Source organism: Apis laboriosa, unplaced genomic scaffold (genome assembly GCF_014066325.1).
Source record: "Apis laboriosa isolate Shangri-la unplaced genomic scaffold, ASM1406632v1 scaffold16_cov148, whole genome shotgun sequence".
Lineage (NCBI taxonomy): Eukaryota > Metazoa > Arthropoda > Insecta > Hymenoptera > Apidae > Apis > Apis laboriosa.
Genome location: NW_025222129.1, coordinates 1,148,854 through 1,165,511, shown reverse-complemented (window position 1 = coordinate 1,165,511; position 16,658 = coordinate 1,148,854). Strand labels below are relative to the sequence as shown.

At 51.1% G+C, this 16,658-nt stretch overlaps 1 protein-coding gene across 11 annotated transcripts in view; it reads right to left on the bottom strand.

Moving 5' to 3' along the window:
• The window catches only part of LOC122711324 (zinc finger protein 853-like), a 63,679-nt gene that overhangs the window by 46,152 nt on the left and 869 nt on the right, over positions 1 to 16,658 (bottom strand). For 9 of the 11 annotated variants that reach the window (XM_043929993.1, XM_043929994.1, XM_043929996.1 and 6 more), the window contains exons 1-2: positions 16,247 to 16,658; positions 13,996 to 14,106 (exon numbers count right to left, since the gene is read on the bottom strand). The exon at positions 16,247 to 16,658 is cut by the window's right edge. In XM_043929993.1, the coding sequence (XP_043785928.1) occupies positions 13,996 to 14,106; positions 16,247 to 16,658 (523 nt within the window). The remainder of the gene's footprint in view (positions 1 to 13,995; positions 14,107 to 16,246) is intronic. The other 2 variants (XM_043930002.1, XM_043930003.1) reach the window with 1 other exon arrangement.

Genomic DNA, 16,658 nt, shown 5'->3' with positions numbered 1-16,658 from the left:
CCCCCCCCCCCTCCCCGCCGATCGGGAAACGAAAACGGCGGTTTCGTTTCGTTTCGTTTCGTTTCGTTTCGTTTAATCCGATGAGAATAAATCTAGAGGAATATCTCTCGGAACGGGGAGATGCGTGTCTCCTCTTCGTTCCGAACGCCTAACTTTAAGATATGCAAATATCTGACGAACCGGATTTCAATAGAGTTCTCTTTACTTCTCTCTATCGGAGAACCGTCGTCTATCGTACGATATACGTGTGCGCACACGTATGCAATAAAACGGAACGCGGAGACGCGGGTAAGGGAAGGAAAGAAAGAAAAGACGAGGAGAGAACAGGCGAGGATGGAAATAAGCGATACACACAACTCGATGAATTCGGTCGGATTTTTTCTTTAAATTTGCGTCGCATCCGTCGTGTCCGTCGTGTCCGTCGTGCGCTCTCCAATCAATTATTAATTCCGCTTGGTGATATTCGATTACGAATCCCGCTATCGGAGTGAGAAAGTGGGAGGAGAGGAGAGGAGAGGAGAGGAAGGGGCGTACGCGCGTTAGAAATAAATCCTCGGAAAACACCGAACGAGTCGAATCGATCGACGCTTTTCGGCTCGAGTTACCAAATCTCCTCGCGAGAATCCTCGATCCTCGATCGACAAACTTGAATAGCGGTCGATAATGCAATACTCGAATTATCCCCCGCGTATCCGTTTACGATCCATCGCAGACGCGTTTCGCTCGATCATCCTTCGTTCTCTACCCTCCCTCCCTCTTCCCCTTTACACGCGCTTCATTTCTTCAAAATTCGGACTCGTCGTCGAGGGGGGGAGGAACTCGGCGTTCTCATGGAAATTGTTATACGCGCGCGTTGGCGTGGTCGCGTCATCTAGTTTTTAGCATACGGTTCGGCTAAGATCCGAGAGGATCCTTTCTCGACTAACGGTGTTCCCATTGACTCGGACGATCGAGGAGTCCGCGTTCTCCAGGCCGCGGTGGCAGCAGTTATCTTAATCGGGCGGCCGGCCGGCCGGCCGGCTGGCGGATGATTGGCGATCGATCAGCGTTACGTCGCCGAGTAATTATCGATCGAGAGAATGGGACGGCGCGATGCGGCGCTCGCTCGGGAGAAAAAGCACGCGTGTATTGAATTTAAGATCCAGCTGCATCCATGTAAGAACGTGTCGGATTACGCGCTAGTTCTCCGTCTTTTTCCTTCCTCCCGCCCTCCCACTCTCTCTCTCCCTTCGTCTCTTCTTTTTTGCGCTCTTTAGGTCGCGCTACTCCGACAGCCTGTTGCAGAACCACAATCTCGGAGAACCGAACGAGCATGGCGTAAGCGAGCGAGCGAGTAAGCAACACTCGCCTGCTATTATATTAATTGAGTCGAAAACACGAGGACTCGCTTCCAATCTCGAGTTCTTCTTCGGCGCTCGCGTACGAGACGCAACGATTTTTTTTCCCAATCTTGGCTTCGATTAAAATAATCGTGGAGCAACAGCCTTGGCCGGGGTGGCGCGTATCACCGTCTCGTGGCGGTGGTAACCTTGTTGTAACCTGCGTCACGATATTTTTTTTTCTTTTCCCCCTTTTTTCTTCTTTCTTTTCTCTCTCTCTCTCTCTCTCTTTCTTTTTTTTTTTATCACAACGTCGTCGTATGCCAACAGCCGACACGCCGACGCGTAGACCCGGTCGTGGCCACGGCTGCGGGAAGGTAAGACAATATGAACGGGTTTGTCAGTGGTCAGTTCTCCCGTCCGAGTACACGGAGTATAGTTTCTTTTTCGCCTCCTCTCCTCCACCATAGCCGTTTAACTCGAGCAAGATATTTTTACCACGTACCCACGTAACGCGTAGCAAAGGTAACGTTTCTCTTCGTGTCTCGAAAGGATACGATCGTATTGGATATATATATATATAAATATCTGTATCTATCTATCTATATCTATCTGGCTGTCAGATGATCGCGACGACAGTGATACGCGGTACGAAACGAGAACATTCCGTTTCCAGGGAACGATAAAAAGCGTAAAGCTCTCTCTCTCTCTCTCGGTATCGCTGTAACGTTTGCACAGTGGATCAGCAAGGTATTAACGTGGCGATAATCGCGCAACCTTGACCGAGTGCACGACCGATTGCTGAATCCTCGACACTGGGGACGGCCCTGAAGCATTCGCGTAACAGCGTACAAATCACGGCCGAAGGACTCAAGAAGTTGATGTCCTTCGATTCTCGTTGTTGCTTCGGATCGACTTTTCGCGAAATTTCGTTCCTCTCTTTTTCTTTCTCTCTCTCTCTCTCTCTCTCTCTCTTTCTCCTCCTTCCGAACGATGCGAATCGGTGGAGGCGGGAGAGAGAGAAAGAGAGAGAGAGAGAGAGAGAAAGAAAGAGAGAAAGGAAGAAAGAAAGAAAGAAAGACGATAACGAGTATCGAAAGAAAGGGTCGCGACGGTCTCTCGCGATCTTTAATTTATTTTAATAACGAGCACGCGATGGTATCGGGAGGGAAAGAGAGGCTGAGAGCTCGCGCGGAGGCTTGGACGGAATGCCGCCGACGCCGGAGTATTGTCGGAGGTCAGGTTCAGCAGCCACGATGCGTTCGTCCCCCCTCCCCCGTCCCTCTCCCCTCCCCGCCCCTCCCAACCCGTTCGTTCCGTCCCTCGTCGAAGGCAGTCACGGTCGAAGATAAAAGAAAGGGGGTTCGAAGCCGAAAATATCGAGCCGCCTCCTAAGTAGAGAGAGAGATGGGGAGTGAGAAGGAGAGGGAGAGAGGGAGAGAGAGAGAGAGAGAGCAGCAGCAGCAGGATCGTTTGGTCGGTTGAAAAATCCGCAAACTCGACGTGTCAACGACCTCGTTTCTCGCGCCATACACTCACTCTCTCTCTCTCTCTCTCTCTCTCTCTCTCTCTCTATACAGGGTGTGTTTCCCGTCGTAACACGTGGTTACACGACTGCGTGTAAATAAACTCGAGACACAAAAACCGCACGATCGTAAACGATTTATCTATGAATGGCTCGTAATCTCACGAGACCGGGAGAATTTTTAGATTAGTTGGGCGAAAAAGGAGGGAGGGAGGGGAAGGGAGGGGAAGTAAAAAAAAAGAAGAATAAAAAAATAAAAATCGAGCAGACGTTGTGGATGAAGAGGAGGGGGAAAAGAGAAAGAAAAAAAGGCTTAGGATTGCCGCGAGAGATTAGCAGATAATCTATGGAGAACGATATGAGCGAGGTGTATAATATAGTCGGAGTCATTATATCGACGATAATGCCGGTCTCTTTCGTATCGAAGAGCGATCGTCTCTGCGTCGTCGTCGTCGTCGTCGTCGTCGTCGTCGTGGACGCGGATGTTCTTCCTCCTGGAGGGAGGGAAGGATTCTGTCCCCGCTTCAAAATTCGTTTCGAGGATTCACACGGGGAGGATTATTACACCTGTGCGTGTCCCGCGTAGGTGGAAACGCAGATGAAACGCGAATGAATCGTAAGGGAGATTCGTACGTAGGTAGGAGACGCGTGTGTTTAAAGGGAGTCGAGTCGAGTCGAGTCGAGTCGGTTAAAAGTTGCGTTACGTCGAGCAGCGTGTACGTTCTTCGCAGTACTCCTAGAAGAGAAGGCTGTGGATGCTGCTCGTTGCATCCTGCATATATGTATGTTTTATGTCAGCGTGCATTCTGCATTTGCGCCGTTGCCACGTCCGCTGCCTTCTCCTCCTGTTTCTCTCTCTTTCTCCCTTTTCTATCTATCCGAGCCTCTCCGCAGCTTTCCGTCTCTTTCCCTTTTCACATTCGTCTCCTCGCCCTCCCCCCTTACCCCGCGACCCGCTCCGCGACGGTGCCTGCATTTCTTGACATTTCTCAAACCCGTGTCCCACCTCGTGGTCACTGAGTCGTTGAACTCGAAAAACAAGAGGAAGAAAGCAGAGAGAGAGAGAGAGAGAGAGAGAGAAGCGGAGAAAGAAGAAGAAGAAGAAGAAGAAGAAGAAGAAGCGCGCGAATCCGGTCAGGAAAAATCGAGGCGAAGGATATTTCGTCGATCGGGGTGTTTTTTCCCTTTTTCTCTTTTTCCCTTTCCCTCCCTCCCTCCCTTTTCTCTCGCACGGGACGCGACACGGGACTCCTTTCGTTAACGAAATTTCCCACGGCTCGACGCGTACCGCGAGCGAGAGAAGGGTCGGTCGAGTTTTTTGCCGGCAAAAGAATTTTTCTTTGAACGCTCCGCCGCGATCTGCATACGCGACCTATCTCTCTCCGTTTATCTCTTCTCTTCCTCCGAGCGGCCTGTTTCCTTCTCCCTCCCTCTCGTGCCGGCAACCACTCTCCCCCTTTCCCTCTCTTTCTCACTCTCTCTCTCTCTCTCTCTCTCTCTCTCTTCCCGCACACATGCAAATGCCGTGTTTCTCCATCTTAGAATCGCTTTCCTCGCGACCGTGGCTCGAGTAACTCGATGAAAAATGCTTCGCCGGTGCTCGCAACGGTGCAACGGGAGAGAGAGAGAGAGAGAGAGAGAGGTAGATACGCGAAATTGTTCGGGACACGTTTCTCGCGGCGACTGGCAAGTGTCGAGTCTCCGAAGGAGAGGAGGTCGGTCGGTCGGTCTCTCTCGGTTGGAGTAGGTCGCGGCTGGCCTCGCGACACGTTTTCGGCCCTCCCGAAAAAAAAGAAAGAAAAGAGAAAGAAAAGAGAAACAAAGAATCGTTTCTCCATCGTTCGAATCGAGTCGAATCCTCTTTACTAATTTCATTCCCCTCGTCGAAGGGGAATTTAGATTATTCAGGGAAGAAGAGAAAAAGAAAGAAAGAAAGAAAGAAAGAAAGAAAGAAAAATTGGACGAGGAATCATATTTCGTTTTCGACGTACGCGAACCAGAGAAAAGAGAAAATTTTCGGTTCGACACGTTTCCTTTCGTTTCGATTCGATTCGATTCGATTCGATTCGACTCGAAGAGAGAACGTGGTGTGAACGTGGAATGAACGCGCCGTATCGTATCGCGCGTGGATGCCGTACACGCGTTTCTCCCGTTGGGGGACTACGACGAAAGGATCTTTCTCCCGCGAGATACGTTGACTTCGAGCCGATCCAGTTGGCGGTGTTTCGCGCTCGAAGGAGCGCGTCGTCCTCGTTCTGGAATGCGTAGCGCTGGTGTACGCGATTCCGCGGAAGGACGGCTCTTTAGGAATCGGACGAGGAAGGTTTCTCGACGACGACGACGACGACGACGACGACGACGACGACGAAGAAGAAGAAAAAGAAGAAGAAGAAGAAGAAGAAAAAGAAGAAGAAGAGACGCGCGTACACACGTGGCGTGGATGGCAGGCGAGACGCACGACCCGGTTTCGATCGATTCGATTAATTTCTTTTTCTCCCTCCCTCCCTTTCTTCCTTCCTCTATTCCATCCTTCCTTCCTTCCTTCCTTCCTTCCTTCCTTCCTTTTCGCCTTCCCCGCCCCCTCCCCCTCCCCCTATCTCTCGAACAACTTTTCAGCATGGACGGAACGATCGGGTGTGCACGAGCGGTTGACGAAAGTCGAGGGGAGAGCGCGTGACGAGTGGTCGAACGAACCGTGACGGAGATCGCGCCGCCATCCAATGATCTCGGTTAGAAGTAGAGTATGTCTCCTTACCTCTCTCGTGCACGGTTCTCTAGAGTAGGTGGATCACAGTTAAAACGCGGTGGTAGGAGCTAGGTAAAAAGATCACAAAATATGGCACACTGTTGCCCGAGTTCATCGTTCGCGGCACTTCGCGGCGCGGTTGCTCGCTATGTACTGCTGGTGGGGGCGGCGAAGTACGGGTGGAGGAGGACGAAGAGGAGGAAGAGAGAAGGAGAGGAAGGAAGGAAGGAAGGAAGGAAGGAAGGAAGGAAGGAAGGAAGGAAGGTAGGAGCACAACTCGCGGGAGAATCGAAGGCGAGGAGGAGGCGGAGAAGACAGGAAGGGCAGAGAAAAGGAAACCGGCGCGTAGTACAACACGTAGTCGAGAGAGCGGTAAATACCGGGAGAGACGAAGAGAATTCCTCGCGCGCTGTCAGCTGTCAATGCCGCGCACGTTGTCACTCATCTTGCGCCGTTTTTCCTCGCGTACTTGCGATCCCGTTCCTCTTCCTCCTCGACGATCACCTCGCGATACATCGAACCATTCAGATCCAACGGAACGACATCCCCCTCGGCTCTCCTCCTCCTCCTCCTCCTCCTCCTAGTGGTGTTACGCTCCCGTACGCCCTCCACCGTTTCTCTTGCCCGCTTCGGATGATCGACTTTCTCTCTTTCGGTGTCGTCGATCTCGGCCTCTCTCGGGCGGCCTCCTCCGTTTTCTCTCCGATTCGTCAACGAGAAAAAATACGGCGTCGAAAGGGGGAGAGGATGGAAGAAGGGAGAAGGATACCTCGTACCGTAACGTTCTCGTATACGTCGTCGTCGTCGTCGTCGTCGTCGTCTTAGTCTTCGTCTTAGTCTTCGTCTTCGTCTTCGTCTTCGTCTTCGTCTTCGTCTTCGTCTTCGTCTCGGTCGTCGTCGTCGTCGTCGTGGTCGTCGTGGTCGTCGTCTTCGTCGCACTCTCGCCTCCCCGTGTGCGTGTGACGCGGTGCGCGCGTGGTGTCGCGTGAAGTTGGTCGTGCGTGCGCACCTTGTGCTTCGTTAAAGAGTCTTTTCCGTATAAAATGCTGGGGCGCCGGCGAGAATCGGCCTGCCCGCCGCCGCGTAGGCTTCACGCCGGCGTCCTCGCGGCCGATTGGCCGGGTACCGACCGGTGGGGGGCACTGGCGCGAAGGTCCGAAGGTAGAATACTCGGCTCGAGAAGCTAGCAGAGCGGATCCACCAGAGTTTGCGGAGTGGGGTTGCGTCTTTGCCATCCCGCTAACTCGGGATCGTGCATGTTTCATCAACACCGTGTGTCTAATAGGGATGATGCACGGGACGGCAGCGTTTCGCTACTGATCCGTGCGAAAACGGATAGTAGCGGAATCTAGTCTCCGTCCTCCGAGGAGACGAGGTTTCGAGGCGTTCGAGAAGAGTTGGACATCGATCGTCGATCGAGATTTCCAAGTAATTTCGTTCGCAAATTCGACCGTTCGTTTCGAGGTCGAGACGAGGAGGGAATCTCGCGAGAATAGAGGGTGGGTGGGGGGGGGAGGGAATGGAGAAGGAAAGAAAGAAGGAAAGAAAGAAAGAAAGAAGGAAAGAAAGAAAGATCGACGACGATGGTGAGCCGCGTCTTTCTTTCTCGCGGGCCCTCTTTGCCCCTCTTTGCCCCTCTTTGCCGCGCTCGATGCTCGCTGTCTTTCTTTCGCGACGACTTCTCATTCTGATCTCTCCGCTTGCTCGCCTTCTCTCCCTCTTTCCCTCTCTCTCTCTCTCTCTCTCTCTCCCTCCCTCTCTCTGTCGCTCTCTCCTCGAGGTTCTCCCGCCTCTCCGTCTCTCCCGTCCGCGTTGCTCGAGACCGGCCAGGCTATTCACCCACGCATGCACGAGATGACGATGACGATGACGCCGACCGTTCGCCGTTGCAACGTGCACGCTCTTTGCTCTTTCATCCGCCTTATAGGATAAGCGTGGTGCTGCTGCTGTTGCCGCCGTTGCCTGCTGCTGCTGCTGTTGCGTTCGTCTAAGAGGAGAGAGAGAGAGAGAGAGAGAGAGAGACAGAGAGAGAGAAAAAAACGTTTCGTTTCGCTCGAAATTCCTCGCGTAACGTCTTCGTCTTCGGTTTTTCTGTCGAGTCGCGAGATTCGTCGAGGAATCATTTTCCGATCGATATCGTCTTCGCCATTTCTTCTTCTTCTTGGGAGAAAGGTTCCTTTCTTTTCTTTTCTTTTCTTTTCTTTTCTTTTCTTTTTTTTTTTTTGTTCGTTTTCTTTCCAACCCCATCGAGGCGAGGATCGATGCTCGATCGAGCGTGCGCTCTTTTTTTTCTTTCGCTGCTCACCATTTCGCTGGCCTTGCGATCTATTCGGCTGACATTGGCACGTTGCGATTGCACAGCCCCCCTGACCCAGATTCCGACTCGGTTATTTTTTCCACGCGCCCAGAAGATCTTTTTCTCCTCTTTTCTTCTTCTTCTTTTCTTCTTCTTTTCTTTTTTTCGTCTTTATCTTCGCTTTCGTCTCGCGCATCTCTCCCCCTCCCCTCCTTCCTTTCTTTCTTTCGATAACCAGGTCGACAAATTCCCCGATAAATTCGGAATCTCGCGTTTCGGTTTCCATTTTTCCTTGAAACTTTGCTGGATGGGAAGAAAAGAGGCTGGATGCTCGGCAATCCGGAATGTATAAACGTATTTCGAAACAATGAATGTTTGACGAGCGAGGAATAGCGGATTCGAAAATCAAAGCAGGAAAACCGTGGCGCAATAGAGTTCGTGATGCATAATTGATGGCGAACGGTATCGATTCCAGGTTTAAACTCGTCTAAACGCGAGTTCCCTTCTCGCGTTTCTTTTTCTTTTCTTTTTTTCTTTTTTTTTCTTTTTTTTTTTTTTGTTTTCTCGCGAAAACCCGCGTCTCGATTCGTTTTGGGATTGGCGTGGACGGAGACGGGGACGGGGACGGGGACGGGGACGGGATGACGCGCGTATGGCGCGCGAAACGGGCGAGCGAGCGAGCGAGCGGGCGGGCGTGGATTGGATCCTGACCTACGACTACGTTTCAGCGGGGAGCAGGCGAATTTTGTCCGAAAGTCAACGCGAACGAAAGAGCGGATTCGCAGGCCTTGGAGGTCACGAAGCGCGGCGCGGCGGGGAGGGGATCGGGTTTGGAGGGAGTGGAAGAGAGGATACGAAGGAGGTGGTAGATATAGGAACGGACGCTCGAGGGAGTAGGAGAGAGAGCTCGATGGAGGATACGCTCTGGCGGAGGAGGACCAAGCGACTCCGGTTGAAAGAGGAGCGCGAGAATCGGCGGGGGCCAGTCGGCGGAAGAGAAGAGGACGAACGAGAGGAAGAAGAAGAAGAAGAAGAAGAAGAAGAAGAAGAAGAAGAAGAAGAAGAAGAAGAAGGGGGCTGATCTACCGGCAATATACACACAGAGGCGCACAGACCACGGCAAAACTCGGCAGTTTTGCTGTTCGATTTTGCAAACTTATATTTAGAAGGGCAACGATCTTTTGCCGCGGCAGCTCCGACCAACAGAGGAGAGGAAAGGTTCTGGGATACGCGCGCGGTCTCTCCCTCTCTCTCTCTCGCGATCGGCCGCTGAGATTTCTCTCGACTCTCCGCTCAGACCTATCCTCGAAGTACAAGAGAGTATATAACCTATCCTATCCGCCTATCTCCCACGATTTCCACGTTTTTCCGTTTTCCTCTCCTCCTTCCTCCTCTTCCCGCTCTTCCTCGATCGCGTTTCTTTCCTCCCCTCTCTCCTCTCTCCTCAACGCGGCCAGGGGCCGCGTTACACGCCACCCGAATGTTTCGCATTCGAGTGGAGAAGCGGCGCGGCGCGGCGGGATAATGGGTGTTGCGTACGCGTCACGTTTCGAGTTTGCAACAATTACCGGTGGCACGTAGGATAACGGTTGTTTAATAAGTTCGGTCGATACTCTATTCTTGCTCCACTCTCGCGCGATCGCCGAGAAACGTACGCACCGTTCGCACCGATGCGATTTCAATTCGGGAAAATATCGAAACGGGTGTAAAACGTAGTACACGCAGACGACAGAATCGGTCGATTTTTTTTTTCATTTTTCGCGTGGAGGATGGAAGGAACGAGAGCGTACATACGTGTCATCCTCTCGATGACTTTATCGACGCGTCTCCTCCGAGGACGAGGAGGAGGAGGAGGAGGAGGAGGAGGAGGAGGCGAGGTGATCTCGAAACGAAGGCGAAATCTGGCGAGGGAGGGAAAAAGCGCGCGGATGTTTGGGAGTTTGGCGTGATCGCGCATGACCGCCCCTGTGAATGTAATCTTATCGTGGCGAGCGATGCGGTGAACGCGACTGCAGAACGCGGAGCGGAGTCAACGAACGATAAAAAAAAAAGCGCGTAACCATACGCGCGACACAAAGAATAAACTCTATTCCGTCCACTCCTCGCCCTCCTCCCTTTTTTCCTCTCCGTTCCTCTCCCTTCCCTCCATCTCGCTCGCTCCTTCCTCTCCATCCAACGTGGTCATCCACGTTGCAACTTGGAAGCCGTGTGTGGGCGCGCGAGTTCTCTCCTCCTCCTCCTCCTCCTCCTCCTCCACTCCCTTTCCCTCCTCCTCTCTCTCTCTCTCTCTCTCTCTCTCTCTCTCTCTCCCCGTCTCTCTCGGTTCGCCTCCCTTCCCTCCTCCGCCTCCTCCTTCCCTTCCCCTCCCCTCCTCGTTTCGCTCCTTCTTTCTTTCTTTCTTTTTCTCCGCCGACCGCGCTTGGGGTAGGTCATGGCGGAACCGCGCGAGCGAACGACGAGGAAGGAGAGAGAGAGAGAGAGAGAGAGAGAACGAGCGAGAGATGGAAAAAGAAGAGGAAGAAAGAACAACCGTACAACGCGGGCTCGTACGAAGAACGTTCCACCGCCGCCGCCGCCGCCGCCGCCACACCACTTTGCAACCTTTCCTCCTTCTCTCAGCTTTTCTCCGTTAGTTTTCCGCCCTCTCCCCCTTCCTCGTCGAAAATTTTCCCTCGATTTTTCCCTCGTCGATTCGGACGACCACCACAAAGGCCATCGTCGCCTTTTAACGGACGGATAGTTTCGAACGCGGATAGAAACGCGATTCCTTGGAAATTTTGCTATTTCCGGTGCTCTCCCTTCCGCGAGAGGGGGAGGAGGCAGTTGTCTCGGGAATTCGCTTTGATTCCGAAGATCGAACAATTCGATTAGAGGCGATCTTAACAGCCGGCACGGGGCGGCCTGCGTTATTGTTAGCGATCATGCGATCTGAAAATCATAGAAAATTACTGAAAAGCCAGGAAACTTTGTACGTAAAGAGAATGTAGGGGAGGAAGGTAGGATGGTTGCCCCTGGACTTGAGATGTCGTAATTTTGCCTTCGCCGTAACGGCCACGCGGCACGGAAGTACCTCTACTCTACCTCTTCCCGCCCTTCTTCGAGTCTTTCATCTCCTTCCTCCGGTTTTTCTTCCTCCCGTTCGCAACGGAGAAAGATCTCTCTCTCTCTCTCTCTCTTTCTCATCCCCTTTTTCGTAATAGTAGAAGGGTTAGTACGAAACAATGCAACGCGCGTGAACACCGTTATTTAAATAATACGATGGAACCACTCGGGGGTTGAAGGCAAAAAAATGGTTGCGCCCCGAAGGGGATGGCGAACGTGAGAAACGCGTTTTTCCTTTCCTCCACCGGTTTTTTGTTGTTGTTTCCACCTTTTGTGATCCACTTTACGATATCGTATCGTAACGAAACGAAGAGCGACGAATTTGGGAGACAATTTACCTCGTTGCGTTTTCCACGCGCTCTTCCGCGTTACGTCCATGAGATTATATGCGAATAACTTCGATCTGTTTCCTCTCCCCCTTCCCCCCCTCCTCCCCCGTTCCCCATCTTCGTCTTCCTTCTCTCCCTCTTCTTCCTCTTCTTCCTCTTCTTCTCCCACTCCCTCCTCCTCCTCTTCCTCTTCCTCCTTCTCTTCTTTTCCCCGTGGCGAGGTTCCGGTTCTGGCAGCTGTCGTCGTCCCGATTCAAAATCGGGATCGTGGATCGGTCAAGGGTAAAAAGCCCATCGTTGCCGCGTAACGTTACCTTCGATTCGTTTCGAACCGGTTTAACGGCGCTCGGCGTTCGTCGAGGAAGGAGCGAGGGACTCCCGGGGAGGGAAATGAGTTTGGGGGCAAAAAATTCATTTGAAAATGCCGGAGGGTCGCGCAAAGGTGTCGAAAATAATTGGATTTTAATTTTCGAGCCGGTCAAAGAACAAAAAAAAAGAAAAGAAAACCTCTCTCTCTCTTTTTCTCTTTCTCTTTCTCTTTCCTCCTCCCCCCTCCCCCTGATCGAGAGAACCCCTCTCATGAGAATCACTCTCGCGACGAGTGTTTATACAACGTTGCGCCGCTTTAATCCTTCCTTCCTTCCTTCCTTCCTTCCTTCCTTTCCACCTTCCTTCCGTACCACCCTTTGTTTTCTCATTCGTCACTCGAATCGCGTATTTATTTCGCGTCGTGCTCCTTGCCCCCCGATTCCCATCCTTCTTTTCTTTTTTCCCTCTCCCTTCTTTTCTTCCCCCTCCCCTCCTCCCCTTCCCCTTTCCCCGTCGATCATCGCACGCTTTCGCTTTCGCTCTCGCCGCGGAGGAAAGGGATGGATACGGTCGCGGTTTTGTCGCGAGCACAAGCCGGAAGCGGGCGCCGGTTCCTGAACCGGGCGGGGAGATTCACGATGCGGTTATATACACGAAGCCGGCTTTATACAAAGGAGGCGAATGTTTTAATTAAATCCCCGGGAAAACGCGAAAACTTCGCCATCGTGCGGCGTTTTTGCGATTTTCCCAAAGTTCGCCAACGTCTCGCCCCTCCCTCCCTCCCTCCTTCGGCCACTTTCAAGGTGGCGATAGGCGAGGGGAAGGGGAGGGAGCGCCACCTTTACCACCTTTCCATCCATCCATCCATCCATCCCCCCGCCTCCTCCCTCCCTCCCTCCCTCCCCGAGTGGCAAGGAGGAATAAAAGAAACCGGGGGGAAAAACAAAAGAACGCGGTGGCTACTTAGCGAAACAAATTGTTGCTTTTCGTACTACTATTACTGCCTCTCTCTGCGTGGTGGTAGGAGAATTTAAAAGTTTTGCGCGAGAGCCGGGGGGATCTTTCCCTTTCCCTCTCTCTGTCTGTCTGTCTGTCTGTCTTTCTTTTTAACCGTCCGCAACCACCACAATTCTTCCCTTTTCTTTCGACGGGCGGGCGAAAGACTCGTCTCTTCTCGAACGGATAGTCCAGAGAATTCGATTCACGGCTCGTTAGCGGTGTTTCCTTTCCTCTCCATTCTTTTCCTTTCCTTCCCTTCCCTTTCCCTTCCCTTCATTTCGGTTCGCTCCTTCTTCTTCCCCTCGTAAAAGGACAACGCCATATACGAGGAGAGTCGTACGTATCGATCGCGACAGAGTGTCCTATTAAATCGGTTGCATCGTGCGTGGAATACGCGTATGGAACAATTAAACGCTGTATTATCTTGCGTATATATATATATATATTTTATATATGTATATATATATATATATATATACGGAAGATACCGTTGTTCGAGACGCTCGATCATCTACCTATTATGTACCACGGTATTATCGGTATAAATAAAAAAAAAATCTCCTCCGCTCGTGGTAAATCGTAATCGTAATGGTTACGCGTAATGGATCGATCGATCGAACCGCCACGGCGGTCAAACGTAAATTTATCGACGATCGAGAGCAGTTGTCGTTGAGCAGTTTATCGTTCGTATGAACGATACTTAGCGATTGCGAAGCGGTTTCTTAATATTAAAAAAAATAAATGAATAAATAAATATCTGCGAGAGAAGAAGCGCATACACGCACGTAGAGCATGCTAGAGCTGCGATAAAGAGACTATGTGCGATGAGTGTAACGAGAGAAAAAAAAATGGAATGGGGAGGGGGAGGGTGGGAGGAAAGAAAGAAAACGATGCGAGTCCTCGGATCCCTCGATTCGTCTCCTTCGAGACGGGGAATCGAGACGAAGAAAGGAAAAAAAAAGAAAGAGGAGAAGAAGAAACGGGAGAAAAAGAAGAAAAGAAATGAACGATTCGTGCGAATTATCGTGCGAAATCGAAAGATCGCCAGAGAGGAAACGATTGAGTAAACGATTGATATAACGTGCGGGAGATGTATCATTATAATTACATATGTGTGCGTATATGTGTGTGTGGAAAAGAAGAAAAAAAAAAGGAGGATTAATTGGATGCACGAAATAAGAGAGAGAATCGCGACGAGCCTTGCGCGAAATGTGTACGAATTGACGAGAAAAAAAAAAAATAAATAAATAAAAAAAGTAAAACTACAGAGAGAGCAAAAAAAAAAAAAAATAATAGCGAGAAGTTGCAGGAAGCTGTGCGACGAGGAGAAATAATAAGGGGATTTTGAACGGGCTGAGTGTTCAACTCACTCGTTGCAGGGTGGACCAGCATTCCTCGAGGGTGCGTTCGCTGATGTTGCCCATTCCTCCGCCTCCGCCGGCGCCTCCCGCACCTCCAAGTCCCGCCGCAGAGGCACGAGACTATCGGGCAAGACAGGAGGCTCGTGTTAGTTCACTTTCCTTTTCTTTTTTTTCTCTTTTTTTTTTTTTTTTTTTATACTCCGCCAATACACTACGCAAAATCGCTTTCATTCCTAGAAGACAAGTAGAATCGAAGACAAGTTCGACGAGACGAACGCTACGCTGTAAAAAAGTTCGATCGAGAAACGGGGAAAATCGATCTAAAGAAAAAAAAAAAGAAAGAAAGATAGAAAAAAAAATATGGCGGTGGATACTTGTTGAACTTTGTCAAAGTTCAAAGGAGGAGAAAAAAAAAAAAAAAAAGAAAAAGAATCATCCGCGTTGTAAAAGTGACGCAGACACTCGGATCTCGTGTTGGTTCGCTGTTGTCGTGCGAACGAGAAGTCGTTCAACTTTTTCCACCGCCATTTATCGTCCATCGTCATCCTTAGTCATCCTTCGGTCCGTGAAATGGATGGCGTATACGTATCGTAAAATCTGCCCGTTGCGACGAATTCACCGTTGCCCCGTGTATGCGTGTGTGCCGCGTGTGCGTGTGTGTACGTGTACGCGTGTACGCGCGCGTGTATATAATGGCCGTGAGCGAAAAAGGTTTCGGATTCCTATTAGCGGTGAGACCGAAGCGGATCTGCGGGGATATATTTACTTAGTTTCCTCGTATCGAAGCTCGCGGACTGTGGCATCGCAGAAGCACGCCGCGATATTTTCTCGAGAACATCTTCTCGGCGTACCGTATGACGTATGCGTATAGTATTATCTGTGTTGCGCGGGTCAAGAACCCCGAGAGACGACGTATCTGCATCTCCTCGCATCGGTGTGCGTGGGCCGCGTTTGCATTTGTGGCCCCGTGACTCTAATGTGTGCGTGGCTGGCTGGCTGACTGGCTGGCTGGCGGGCTGGCTGGCTGGCTGGCTGGCTGGCTGGCTGGTTGCTTGCTTGCTTGCTTGCTTGGCTTGGCTTGCCTTGCCTGCCTGCCTGCCTGCCTGCCTGCCTGCTAGCTAGCTGGAGCGCGCTCGCGCGCGCGCGCGCGATCTCGCGCGCAACGTTCACTCTCTCTTGTTCTCTCTCTCTCTCTTTGTCGCTCTATCGCGATCACTCTCTCACTCTCCCTCTCTTGCTCGTTCCACGTAACACGCGGGTTATATACGTGTATATACGCGGTTGGTACGCGATGTGGTAAGTCAACGTATTCCGATGTGCGTGAACCATGGTCAGTGTATCTCGGTACAGTCGCAGATTCAAACGGTCAGCGAAATTGTCGACGATGTAGCGCGATTTATTGAAAGTCATCCAGTTAAGCCGATACGGACGGGAACAGACTGGAGGGGGGGAGGGGAGGTCCTCCTCTAACCTGCCGATTATTCGCGTCTCTTCTTTTCTCTCTCTTTTTTTATATTCTTTTTCTTTCTCTCTTTCTTTCTTTCTTTCTTTCTTTCTTTTTTTCGGTTCGATCGGATCGAATTCCCCGAACGGGAAAAAAAAGAGAAGAAAAAGAAAATTTATACGGACGAGTTTAGGAGGACTCGAATGGCAAAACAATTCGAATTTAAGTTTCGACGCGACGCGACATTTTCCATTTTTGCGCGGAAAGGAGCGTGTGGAGAGAGAGAATCGTAGAGAGAATCATTAGCGTGGTTATTTTCGCGGTCGTTATCGAAAGCGGAACGAGCGTGCGAGAGAATAAAAGAGATGCGTGAGATCGAAAGAGGAGACGCGTATTTTTCTCCATCGGTAGAAACTGTTTGAAAGTATTGTCCGGCGTCAGTCGGCTCAAGTGAATGACCCTATTTATCGGCGCATTATGCACTTTTATCGCGGTTGCCTCGTCCCAGTTATTTATCTCTTCTCTTCGCAGCTTACGGACGGAGAGAAGTACGACGGACCGAGATCGAGAAAATAAAGAAGAGAAAAAAAAAAAAAAAGAAAAAGAAAAAGAGAAAATGGAGAAGAGAGAAGGAGAGAAGGGGAGGAGGGCAAAAGTAGAAAAAAAGAGGGGGGAAAAAAAGAAGAAGAAGAAGAAGAAGGAGAAGAAGACGAGGAAAAAGAAGGGAGAACGAGCGTTCACGTTCCCTTCCTGCTTGCTCGTCCGTTCTCGAAATCGTATAATAACAAACGCGTTACGCGTTGCTCTCTCTCTCACCTGCAGCTCGTTGACGAGTTTTTCCGTGAGGCTGGCGTCGTGGGAGTCCTGGCTCGTCGCGCCCGGACTCAGCATCGAGTTTTGAGAATTTTGTTGCTGGCTGGCCGTCATGTTCATCCCGGCGAGGGCACCGTTCTGAGCGATGCTGCCCGCCATGTTGAGCGCCTGTTGTTGCAGATTCTGCGTCAGGTTTTGCGCCTGTTGTTGCAGATTCTGGGTCAAATTTTGCGCCTGCTGTTGCAAATTTTGCGTGAGGTTTTGCGCCGCCTGTTGTTGCAGCGCCTGTTGGCTTAAACTCTGGCCGAGGTTCTGGGTCAAATTCTGAGCCTGTTGCTGCAACGTTTGCGACAAATTCTGCGCCTGGCTCTGGATGTTCTGCTGCAGGCTCTGGCTGGCCTGGCTCAGATTCTGC